Raw genomic sequence first — 13,004 nt, 5'->3', positions numbered from 1 at the left:
ACAATATACATTGCACTAATGTGGAATTTTCTATTGTTTTTTTGGGGGTTTTTTTTGGGCTATTATAATGACCTGATAAGTAGGCCACTTAATGGCATTTCATGAATTTCAAATGTGTGTTGGTTAAAAATCTCTGCTCTGAAAACTGCGGAAAAATGTTGTCTGCTGTTGCCATTGTGACGACAACAACAGTACTCTGTTCTGAAAGAGTGGTTTGCTTACTTGGGACTCCAGACACGAGCCTAAGTGGTCGAAGGACTCTGAAAGCTCTCAGAGCTTTCATATCAAAACCACCACCTTTTTCTCCAACAACGGGCTCCACTCCACTGATATGATTAATTGCATCCACAGCCACAGTGAAGAGTCTGAAATAGCAACAAATGTTAGGTGAAATAGATTGATACCGTGTTAACAATTGGAATATCAAGGGATAATTTCGATACACCTCAACCTATGCAGTGAAACCTACCAAATAAAAAGCACAATTCTCCTAATTAAATTATATACTACATCACAGTTTTCAAACAAAATATTCAACATGGGAAAAACATTTTTTTTAATGCAAAATCCAAAGGGCGCTATTCATATTGTTGTAAGTAGACCCAGGAAAAATACCAACTTACCCAACTGATACACAAACAAAGTCTAAAATATTCCAGCAGTTTCTTAAGTAAGCATCTGCATGAAAAAGAAATCCATAGGCAATTATCTTCAGGAAACATTCTACAGAGAAGATGATGAGGAAAATGTATTCCAGGCTTTCCTGCAAAGACAACAACCATGACATAGTTAAGTGATGCATAACTCAAAACAACCACATCCTCACACTCAAAGCATTATAGTGTCTGCTAAACACCAGCACTCTGTCCATGCACTGTGAGAGTTATTCAATCATCCATCCATTTTCTTAACCGCTTGTCCTCACAAGGGTCGCGGGGGTCGCTGGAGCCTATCCCAGCTGGCTTCGGGCAGTAGGCGTGGTACACCCTAAACTGCTTGCCAGCCAATCACAGGGCACATAGAGACAAACAACCATCCACACTCACAATCACACCTATGGACAATTTGGAGTGTTCAATTAACCTGCCATGCATGTCTTTGGAATGTGGGAGGAAACCGGAGTACCCGGAGAAAAACCACACAAGCACAGGGTGAACATGCAAACTCCACCCAGGAAGGCCGAAGCCCGGACTCGATGTTATTCAATTAGTTCAACTCTATTAGATTGATCAATGCAAAACAAAAGGCAAACTTTAAAACATCTACAGGAATTTCAGAAATATATTGGTTGTGTATTCTACATATTGTACACAAACTTGGTTTTATTTAGCAAAGTTATTTTGTGATGTTTAAGGTAACGTGTGCAATCAATTATGTAGCCAGGTGAAAAAGAGGTAACTAAACAACACACGTACAAAAAAAACATTGTTAAATTCACCAATGTAATGCCTGTTTGTGTCAATGGGTGGTGCTAGTTTCCCATTCATTGAATAGTTTTACGGTAAATCAGTTTGTTTCCTGCGCGCGCTTGCTGTCTCTCGGGAGGAGATCGAGTGAGGGAAATTTTGAGCAGAGAGTGGTAGAGAAGAAAGCCGTTTTGGGCCACATAAGCATTTGCTTGATTCTATCGGGTTGCCACTGCCGCTTTGTGAACCGCTCTGTACGGCATTTAGAAGCAAGTTCACTTGTTTGTTTTTTTTTTTGCACAAGTGCCATGTTTATGAACATAATCAGTGAAGTTCCTCTAATTCTGGGGACATTAGCAAGGACAACAGAGAGCATTTTGAGAAATATACCCCCCCCCCTTTGTTTTATTTTATTTGTTTGCAGTGTTTGACTGGCTTCACATAATTACGAGTATTTGACTCAAAATAATGCAGCTTTTAAAAAGCATGGACGTTGTTAATAAGGTTAGAAAATAAACAAATAAAAGAAAGTTACAACCCTGAATGTACTCCATGTATTATTTTATTAAATAATGCTTAGCTGTTCGGCTACAACAACAAATGCAAATCGACTATGCATTTTTATGTACTTATACTAGGAGCACAAACACCATAACAAGGGTAACAGCAACGCTTTAATATGGTGAGGTCACTATGGTAGTGCTTATGAATGATACGAGCAACACAAAAACTATTTTGTAGATATAACAATAAATGTGAAGCCACATTTTTATGTAACAATATTCGCAGCGCCCTCCTTAAATGCGCCAACATAACAAGACTCCATAGAACAAATCTAAAGTCCATGAGTAACTCACTCACCATGACGCTAAATTAAGAGCCTCTCGCCGCAGAGCAGGCCATCATGCGTGGGAATCACCTGTAGTTGTAAGTCCATGCACCCTCATTTTTTCTTCTTGGTCGTAAGCTCATGTGCTGTCTCATCACTGATCCTTTTCTCCGTTGCAAAGAAACTTTCCAAAGATGTCTGTTTTTTACTCATTTTGTTAACTTGTCGAAGAGCATCAGCGCTACGCGACTGAGATAATTAGCATTTTGACATGTGTCAAGAGTCCGACAGACAGAAACCCGTCACTTTTCAAAATAAAAATATTTTTAAGCCTCGGCTTCTCAATTAACCGGAAGTAGAGTAAGTTTTTTTTTTTATTCTTTCGACTGCGCGTCCAGCCGTGGCCCGTAACCGGTCCGCAGCCCGCTGGTTGGGGATCTTAGATATTATTAACATTTTTAATACTTTATTTCATATATTAACCATTGTTATACATTATTGACCATGTTTAAATGTTTTGTGGATGTGAAGTAGTGTTGAGCTCAGTATAATTTGACCTTAAGCTGGGACGTTCCTTCTCTGTGCGAAAACACATTTGGTCCTTGAGAACAGAAGCTGCTTCGAACACACACCCCTGACTCTGTTTGCGCCATCGCTCACGGAAAAGTACCCAGAGAGTATGTTTTGTTTACAAATGAAAGAGAGGTGGTCTGTTTAACTATAAGAAGCCATTTTCCACGCGGAAGACACATTCGGCACTCTGAAATTCCACCTGTTACGTGATGTTTGGAGTCTGTCACTATGTCCAGAGATCTCTGTTTTTTTTTAATAAATCATCTTGCAAAGGTGTTTTTTCTTACAAGAAATCTGTCTTCATATTTTTTGGAACACGCAAAGAGGACAAATAAATTTATTCCTCTTCAGGGACCACTGCTGTGTGTGTGTATATATATATATACTGTATATATATATATATATATATATATATATATTGTATAAATGACTAAAAGATGCAGTCATATTTTTATTAGTTTAAAATCGAAGTATGAAAACTTAAAAATATTTGATGTACATTTAGAACAGATATAAAATGAATTGTGATTTAACCCCTTAACCCCCCGTGCGATTAGGTATGATTTCAAATTTTAATCACCTGACACCCTAATATATATACACATGAACTACATTGAAGGTTGCTCTGCTCCTGAGTTTATTTACATTGTGCATTGCTGTGCCCTACTTGTTTTATTTTTCCTAACTTGATTGTATTCGATCCTGTGTATTCATGTCATTTACAAACCCACACTGTATTGGAATGTTTTTATGGCCTCTCGCATTACAGTGAAGGCATGCAATCTCTTCTTTTACACTGCTAGCATGATACCAGTCTATTTTAGATACATAACACACTGACATATCCCACTGCCCTTCACAGGGATAAAACATGAGCCCAACAGTGTCCTTGTATACTTGTCCTTGCATACTGCTGAATCAAAGTAAATGTAATCACACATTATATTTTAAAATGTATAGCTCTGATTGTACTTTTGTCATGTATAGCCTTTTTTTTTTCAAACCCAACATGGTGTATACGAGCACGGTGGCTGACTGGTTAGCACGTCCGCCTCCCAGTGCAGAGGACGTGAGATCGAGTCCGGGCTTCGGCCTTCCTGGGTGGAGTTTGCATGTTCTCCCCGTGCTTGCGTGGGTTTTCACCGGGTACTCCGGTTTCCTCCCACATTCCAAAAACATGCATGGCAGGTTAATTGAACTCTCCAAATTGTCCCTAGGTGTGAATGTGAGTGTGGTTGTTCGTCTCTGTGTGCCCTGCGATTGGCTGGCAACCAGTTCAGAGTGTACCCCGCCTACTGCCCGAAGCCAGCTGGGATAGGCTCCAGCACCCCCGCGACCCTAGTGAGGAAAAGCGGCCAAGAAAATGGATGGATGGATGGATGGATGAAATTGGGCCAAGTCTGCTCTCATTGAGTGAGAGAGATTAGTGAGCACTACCACCTGCACAGGAAATGTACAGTATTCTTGTAATATTATTGTATATTGTTGGAAAGTGATTCGGGATTTTAATGATTCGCTAGTTTTGTTTGATTCATGACAACAGCTTGTTCTGATTAATAATAAATATTTGGATTTGACAAACTTGTGCACGCACACAACATACACAATCAACATGTCACATACTCAGATACTAGGGGTAGGACGATACGGGTAACTCTCGATTCGATACTAAGACGATATGTGGCCCACGATAACAATAATATCCAGATACACGGTATCTACGATATTCTATATATTGTCAGAAAAATTCCCTCCAATATATCACAATATGCGAGTGATAGTGGAAGCTTGCGGACTACTGTATTCTTCTTCACCAATGACACCAGTTCTTCACCACTACTTCCACCTATTTTACCGCCATTTAGGGGATTAGCGCCCCCACTAACAGGACAGGAGAAATTAAGTACTGACAGTGACAGCAACGGATCGCAAAAGTCACAGTTCAGATCGAATCGTTTTTCAAATAAGCAAAAAAAAACTAAACAAGAAAAATAGTATGTTGTCTTCATTTATTTTGTAAAACACTTTTGCCCATTAAATAAAAAACTCAAAATGTCTAATATGGCCTTTTAGGATTTAGGAACACAACTTTAAGTGCAATTTGAGGCAAATACATTTTTATTTTATACATAGTCCATGCATAAAGTAACATGGTATTAATGGCTTAAAGTTGCCTGTCGCAATATTGACGCAAATGTGTTAAATGTGAGTGTTAAAATAACCACATTTTTCACCCACACTTGTTTTAAGAATTGGCAATGGCTGTTGCCCCTATTTTCCTGTAGAGTGAAATAATGATCCGGGGTTCGGGACCGAAACTTTAAGGTTTCTCCCTGTCAGGCACGTGCACGCTCTCACTCTCGCTCCGTGGAAGCGTTGGGTAGGCGGAAGTCTTTGGGAGTGTGTGGACGAGTCCATGGAAAGACGTGTGTGTGATCGCAGATATAAAAGTGTGTCAAAATAATAATAAATTAAGACTGCAGTGCGACCCTCCGTCTCCTGATGGCTCCTTTTGTTTGACCATCGGGACAAAAGTCTGGCGACATGCAACCGGAGTTGTTCACGGAGGTGACTCTGACTGTGGGAAAAATCGACCCTGCCCCTGCGTCCCCCGGCCACGGTCAAAAGACCGAGCAGGAAAGGATAACACTGTCTAGTGTGGCAAAATGGGCAAAACTGAGGTCGCTTAAGCGTCGCAGGAGGACGTGGATCAATATTGGAGCAGCGTTAATATTGGAGTAGGTGAAAAAACCTAAGATGATAAAAGGGGAACCACAGCTTGCTCTCTTCTTGCTAAAAAAGTAAGACCTCGTCACAAAAATGCGATCGGGTCTATTCATGATAAGCAATGCACAATAAAACTACCACTAACTAACGTCTCGGCACTCTCGGCGCGTGCACATTGCTGGATTCCATTCCGCTTTTCGCCAGAGGGGTCGCAAATCTAAAAAAATTGGTAACTTGCGTTCGGCACCTTTAAAGTTGTGTTCCTAACATTTAAATAGCTATATTTGACATTTTAAACTCAAAATGTCAAATATGGCCATTTAGCATGTTTTTTTTTAGTTATTTAATGAGCAAACATCTATTGTAAGATAAGTGAGACAAAGTTCTAGTTATCGTTGTTGTTTTTTTATGAAAAAGACAAAGTACAATTTAAGGCAGGTAACAGCTGTCACTTATTTACTGTTGCCAGCCAGCCACTCGTTGCTAATGATAACACTAGCTGTTAGCCACTAACGTCGGAGACTTGTGCCGTATCATACAATGACGCCGTAATTAACTACCGGTTTCTTAGGGTTAGCAATTCAATTTCGGGATGGCATTATGATAATGTTGGTAAAAAAAAAAATACGCAATTTCAATAAAAACTTTAATAATGTAAACCAAAACGTCAAAAAGGGAAGTCAATTGCCGGTCATACATTCATGGCGTAATTAATTAGCGTTTTCTGAGCATCCTAAATTGGCGATTGAACACAAGTTCGGGATAGTGTTATGTTGATGTTGGTGGCAACTACAATGTCAATCAACTACGATAAAGTAACGGTAGACCGTTACTTTATCGTAGTTGATTGAAAGGGAAGTCAAGCTAGCCATCACACCACAACGTGGGCCAACTTCAAAGTAAAAGTGTATTTACATTGCCGTCAATGTATTACTGTATTTGGTAAACGTTATTTTGAAGTTATGCTTAGCGTGTTACGTTGAGTATACATATTCTTGACATGTCAGAATGGTATCGACTGTGAATGCACACTTTGTTTTGTTTTTTTGAAAATGTTGAATAAAAATCATGATGTTGTATGTGGTCCGTGCATGGCCAACCATCAAACATTTAAAAGCATTGAAAGACTTGCAAGTTACGTGCTACATGTTATGTCGCAGTTACTATCTGGCCATTGGACATGACAGGCCACTTTGTCACGTCTTTCTCCCAACAGCTTGTTGTAAATCCCATAAGAAAAGTTGCTTTCAGTCTGACAGCATTAGTTTCAAAGTTATTTTCGCAAATCCTTCACAGTTAGCCGATTTGTGTATGATACTTGTTGCATAAGAATGTCTAACACCAGTGGTTCTCAATTATTTTCTGTTACGCCCTCTCTAGTAAGAAGAAAATATTTTGTGCCGCACCAATTCTCCACTGCGACTATAAATATAATAATTTTAAAGACAAATGATTGAAGTACACAACTGCATAACGTTGTATTGTAATTAACATTAAAGAACCCCAAAAGGTTTATTCACTACAACAACAACAAAACCTACACTTACTACTTAATATTTCCAGTGCACACTGACAATGACAGCACAATTGCTACCTGCTGTAGTGGCTGCACGATTTCACTTCCAGGGTCGAGGGTGCCCCACCCACTATTTGAGAAGGACTTCTACATGCAAGACAATTTTACTCTTTAATCTACCAAAATCTGCATTCGTCACTCCCCAAATGTTCATCTCGAAGTGTGATCAGAAGATTGTTTCCGGGCTATTTTGACTACAGGGTATATCATAAAAGTTTGACAGTACCCATTGGAGTGTCACCATACAGCAATGTCAAAATGATTCCATATTGTGATATACCTCAGCACTTTATTGACATTAGGAAACTATGAAATGATCAATGCTAAACAAGACTCAGACTCTATTAGCCTCATCTAGTGGAGTTATTGTTCCATAAAATGGTAGTGCAAAATGATGTTGCCACAAGTGTTATTTCATAAATACAGAAATGAAAATGGTCGTGTATAAATCTATATAATAAAGACAGGGCTTGGATGAAGTAAATACTATGAATGATAAATGGTGTTTACTAATGTAGCCAATATTAATAATCTTATGGTATAAGGCCAAGGGATAATTTGAAAATAGTATGTCACGACTTACTGTTATGTTCTGTACTCAGTGTAATGTAATGTCATCCATCTAGTCATACATTTTCATCTTCTATTCAGGGTAACGGGGAGGAAGCTGAAGCCTATCCCAGCTGACGTAAACCTTGAAATGATCACCAGCCACAGGGCACATTCCAACAACAACCATTCTGACAGGCAACCATTCATATCTTTAGGCAAATGTGAGAGTACCCACAAAAGCGCATGGAGAACATGTAAACACTAAGCATAAGAGCCTCAGGTCCGAGCCAAGATTAGCACCCATAACTTTCATGCTGTGAGGTGGCCCACCCATGGAATTTTATTTAATGGTTCAAAATAAAATAGTTGCCACGGTGACAATGGCATAAGACGGGACGGAACAAAATAAATATGTTTGAAAAATGCTGCCATTCATTTTTTGTTTTGCTTTTCTTATTCAGACCCGCATAGGAAATTGGACTCACATCAATGACAAGGCACATACAGAGTCATTGAGTGAGAAGTGAAGCACTACACTACACTATCATTAACTGAATAATAGGATACTTATAATAACGAGGAGCATTTATCTACAACTAATTATATTAACTTATGGAATGGTTTCATTCATCAACAGTTATTAGATGTTATAATACAAGTCTGCATATGCCATTCTGTTTCAACATGTAGGAAATAGTGGAGTGCGATACTGCAATCCAACACAAAGAAAATACAGGGCCAGTATCGCCGATACTGATATTGATACCTTTTGAAAATTATGGTATCCAGTTATTTTTTTTATATAAAAGGTAGCCGTATCATCGAATTGCTTATTCACAATAAATTTTAAACTTTTAAAGTGTTATTGTGTTGTTTCTTTTTTAAACAAACGACACAATTAGGACAAAGTTTATGGATAAATACAAAATATCAATGTTTTTTTCTCCCCAGAAACATAACCATAACAAAAAAATGCTTTTTTTTACTTTCTTACGGAGTGCACAAAGTGATCATAGGAAAAGAAATGTAAACAAATACTTTATCATATACTGTTCAGTAACTACAAATACCAAAAAATAATGAAAAATTCTGCCTTCATCACGTCTTTTTCAACCTAAATAAACAAGATGTTAAAGATTATCATGCAACAACAAATATAAAACATAAAACAACATATATAAAAAAAAACATTTATCAAGCACAATACTGTATGTGTTCATGGAATCTACTACAAAAATGAGATGCTAAGTCACGTGACGGCACATAATCAAAACACGTGTGTGTGTGTGGGGGGGGGGGCAAGTCTGCCTGTGGCTACTGTGACATGCCTGTTATTATTTGAACAAACCGCAGCAGTGCATAGAAGAGCCAAATTGAAACTGAACTACTAGATTGATATTACAGTGCCTGTATCAATCCGATAACCATACTACTTGGTATCGATAATATCGATATTTGGATCGATCCACCTACCACTAGTAGGGAATAAAGATGTTCCTTCACTTGACAATATAAATGTACAAGTTATATAGCAAACTGGCAGAAAAACGTTTGACTCCTTGATGTGATGCTCACCGAGCCACCTATACATAATAAACTTTGATAATTTATAGAACCGCTCGTTTAACGGCCCAATGAATTATGATCAGGTAAATTAAAGATGCGTTCAGGGTTAAGTAAGAGGTAAGAGATGAAACCTTTCCCAACTGACTAAGCAAAATAAGAGACTTCGTCCTGGGATGATTATCAGATGTTTTTTTCAACTACTGAAAACACAAGATTGTAGTAAACACATGCAGCAAGCATAGACAAAAAAAATATGTGCAATCATGCAGACGCACCAGATTGCTGTTGGTGATGTTGCTGTCTTCCTCAGGCATGGGTAAGTACACAGCGAGGGCCACACAGTTGGCAAAAATGGCCAGGAGGATAATGATTTCAAAAGGTCTGAAAGTCATTTATAAGAAAATGCAAACCGTAATCTTTTCCTTTCCTCTTCATTATTGTATTCTAAACAGAAATGTAACTTTTTTAAATTCCTGCTCACAATCTCTTTTCACACAAACATAAATGATTACCATTTAAAGATAAATAAATGCATTTCACAATTATACTTATGCAATTAGAAGCCATCATATTTGTTTGATCCATTTGCCTTTCAGTGAGGATACTTCCACTCCACAATACTGATGCAAGCCCGACGGAAGGGATTCCTGAGAGTCAAGATGAGGAGAGAGCGAGCAGGCCTTGGATTGCCTCCCGTGGCCATCAGTTTCTTCAACTTCTCCTTCTGTTTTCTCTTCAGAGTTTCTTCATCCATGATGAAGGACGATAAAGGTGGGCCGCTACTGTCTGCCATCGCAACAATTTGGCTTTTACTTCAAACTAAAAGTGATATTCCACAAGTTCATGCAGCGCTGCCACTCATCTTTATGTGTCTGGGGAATAGCTGTCCCCTCTACTTGTAGAGGACTGCTTGACTGAACAGCTGCTTGGTCAAGAGAATAAATATAGACAATGAACTTGGCAGTGGTAGCATGAGGTGACATGACATATGTGCAGATATAATCTGGAGGGAGGTTATTGTTTGGAAGTGTCTATTTCTGATGGAGGTGGAAGTACTAGGTACTGTATAAATATTTTTTACACAGTGGTACAATGAAATAAAAACAACAAGAGTTCATAAAATGACATGAACCTATCTTTTATTTCCACGCTCATTCAACCCACAACATACAGAGCCTTGAGCAGCAATTCTAAAACTCTATTTGATGTAATATTAATAACATTCTACTCTGGGAATGTGATGGAGCGTCGGTTGAAATAATGAAGCTTTACTGGTGGTCTGAAGTTTCCTTTTAAGTCTCCTTTTCTTTGTCTCATACACAAACCTCTTTCACCGTAAGAGCTGGAAAATAAAACAAACACGACACCGTCAATCACACGTTACATTTCCTCTATAGATAGTTCCCGGGTGACGTCACCGCGTCGCGCATCCACCTTATATTTTGGTTTTCCTAGCAGAAGTCACGCTGCGCACCAAACGAGGCTACGAGGCTTACCTTGCTTTCTTTATAGGCGTTTCCCATTGCTCGGCAGAGAGCCAGCTGCCTGTTAAGTCCTCGTTGAGGAATATGATATTTACTTCCAAGAGTAATCACGTCATTACACACAGATAACCCAGGGGGCGCTGCGCACTGCATGGGATGTCAGCAAAAATATACAACATATTCCCTCCCACTTATTGTTAAGGCACCAGCCGCACTGAGTGCATCCAAATTAAGTTTCTACAAAATGTATTGAACTGGAAATGATTTTTGAAAAATGAATCTCATAGTCATGTTAGTAACAACCAAATAAATAATATAAGTCAAACTTGTCGTTACAGTCTGGGTTCCTTTTAACATTTCTTCTCCTATTAAGGATGTTTACATTGTGCACATTGTCCGTTCCTGTACAGGCTAGCGCCTACATGCTAAATCTCTCAGTAGTAAACAAACAGTACTCCGTGCCCCCTTACAATAAATAGCTTCACACAACTACTTACCAAGAGTGAAAAAAGGGCATTTCTGTTTATCATTCATATCCTCATGCAAAAACATTATGCCAGCGTACTTTAATGAGCACAGCTGTATAGTTTTCATAAGTGCATATTAGCTAAGCTAGCTACGACGTAGCTTTGCCTTCACTATCCACACATTGAAATGCTTTTAGTTGTTCAAAGGTTTATGCACTCTTCGCATTTATTAGGTAGTTCACGGTGTCCATGTACGTAACCTGTGGCTGGCGTGATCTTCTTTCTTCAATGTATAGCGATCCCAGCGATCAGTCCAATTTTTGTATCGTACCGCTGGTGTTCTCTTACCTGCAGGCTTTCCCAGTACACCATGGACTTTTTCGTTCTCATTGCCGTCTATTTAGCCGTTCTCATTGCCGTCTATTTAGCCGTTTTAACACGTGTCATTTATACTATTGTTTAGGCTTCGCTTCGAGCCGCGACGGTGACGGGCCAGACAATATGATGGAAGGGAGCTGGACACGCCCACTGAATGACTTCGTGGGAGCTATCTATACAGGTGTCAGGCTAATTAAACTGAAAAGGTAAACACCAACATAAATCTATTTGAAGATAAGCTCAATTCTTTACCTTGATGCCACTTTCAACCGAGCTAAGTATCTTAAAATGTTGGATTCGTCGTGTGTGAATCTCGATTAATTAACAGTCTCCTACGTCATTCTCCCTTTCCACATTCCTTCAAAATAAACGCCCAAAGAGGAAGTTAGAAAATAAGAGTTCCAACATTGACAGAAATTTAGCACACACAAAAAAAACGTTGTCCTTTACAGGAAGAATTAATTAAATTAAATGACTTATCCGCTCTTGCAGCTTTAAAGGGAGAAGAGTGCTGCATAAACGGTAGAAGTGCAGTCTTAATGGGTTAAAAACATGTTACTGTAAACAGAATAAATTGTCAAAAAGAAGTTTAACATTTTATTTTTATTTGTTACCATTTAGTGCACAAACATAATCTATAAACCATGCAAAAATTAATTGTTGATGAAAATACACCACGAGTCTGATTTACAATGTTTCCTCGTTTTCTGCTGGGGTTAGGTTCCACAAAATACTCACAATAAATGAAATTCGCAAAGTAGTTATAGCTTTGTTTTACATTTATTATAAATGTTTTGAGGCTCTAAAACCCCTCAACACACAGTTTATACACTTTTCTCATTTAGGCATTTACATGTTCTCACATTTCTCTCTTGTTTAAACATTCTCAATGTTCAAACCTTCATAAATTTTATAAAATAGGTACATTACTGTAAAAAAAAAAAAAAAAAAAAAAAACCCTGCAAAATTGCACACACACACAAAACATCAGAGAAACAGCGAGGCCGTGAAAAAATGAACCGCGTTATAGTGAGGGAAAACTTTTTTTTTTTTTTTTTTAAATATGTCGTCCTTTTTTGACAAGTGGCCACCCTAGACGTGATCCATTCCGATCTGCCATTTACATGCTCCGCTCTGTTAATCTGATGAGCCGTGAGACACGTAGACATCGATCACGTAATTTATCAAGATGGAGTTCATTCGTCATTTAGCACTAGTTGTGATAGTTTTAACAATTTTATTTGATTTACATTCTGATTGAGGAGTTTACATGGACCGTTTTCATTCCCTTCTGATTAATTCTAATTGGATAACGGCTCCATATAAACCATTTATCCCATCAAATATCTTAATAAAAATAAAAAAAATCTTTAAGATTACCAAGACCGAAGACAAGGTGTGTGTCTTCCATCTTCCATTTGGTTTGCTAACTAGAGTTTTGCCAAC

General features: G+C 38.4%; 1 protein-coding gene across 1 annotated transcript in view; it reads right to left on the bottom strand.

Annotated features, from left to right (window-relative positions):
- Nucleotides 1-10,022, bottom strand: part of LOC144056395 (dihydropyridine-sensitive L-type skeletal muscle calcium channel subunit alpha-1-like) — a 40,873-nt gene extending 30,851 nt beyond the window's left edge. The window contains exons 1-4 of the mRNA XM_077573181.1: nucleotides 9,835-10,022; nucleotides 9,505-9,610; nucleotides 624-763; nucleotides 223-365 (exon numbers count right to left, since the gene is read on the bottom strand). Of these exons, the coding sequence (XP_077429307.1) occupies nucleotides 223-365; nucleotides 624-763; nucleotides 9,505-9,610; nucleotides 9,835-10,022 (577 nt within the window). The remainder of the gene's footprint in view (nucleotides 1-222; nucleotides 366-623; nucleotides 764-9,504; nucleotides 9,611-9,834) is intronic.
- Nucleotides 10,023-13,004: the final 2,982 nt, after the last annotated feature.

The sequence above is a fragment of the Vanacampus margaritifer genome, chromosome 8, assembly GCF_051991255.1.
Source record: "Vanacampus margaritifer isolate UIUO_Vmar chromosome 8, RoL_Vmar_1.0, whole genome shotgun sequence".
Classification (NCBI taxonomy): Eukaryota; Metazoa; Chordata; class Actinopteri; order Syngnathiformes; family Syngnathidae; genus Vanacampus; species Vanacampus margaritifer.
This window is presented reverse-complemented; position numbering and strand designations above follow the sequence as displayed.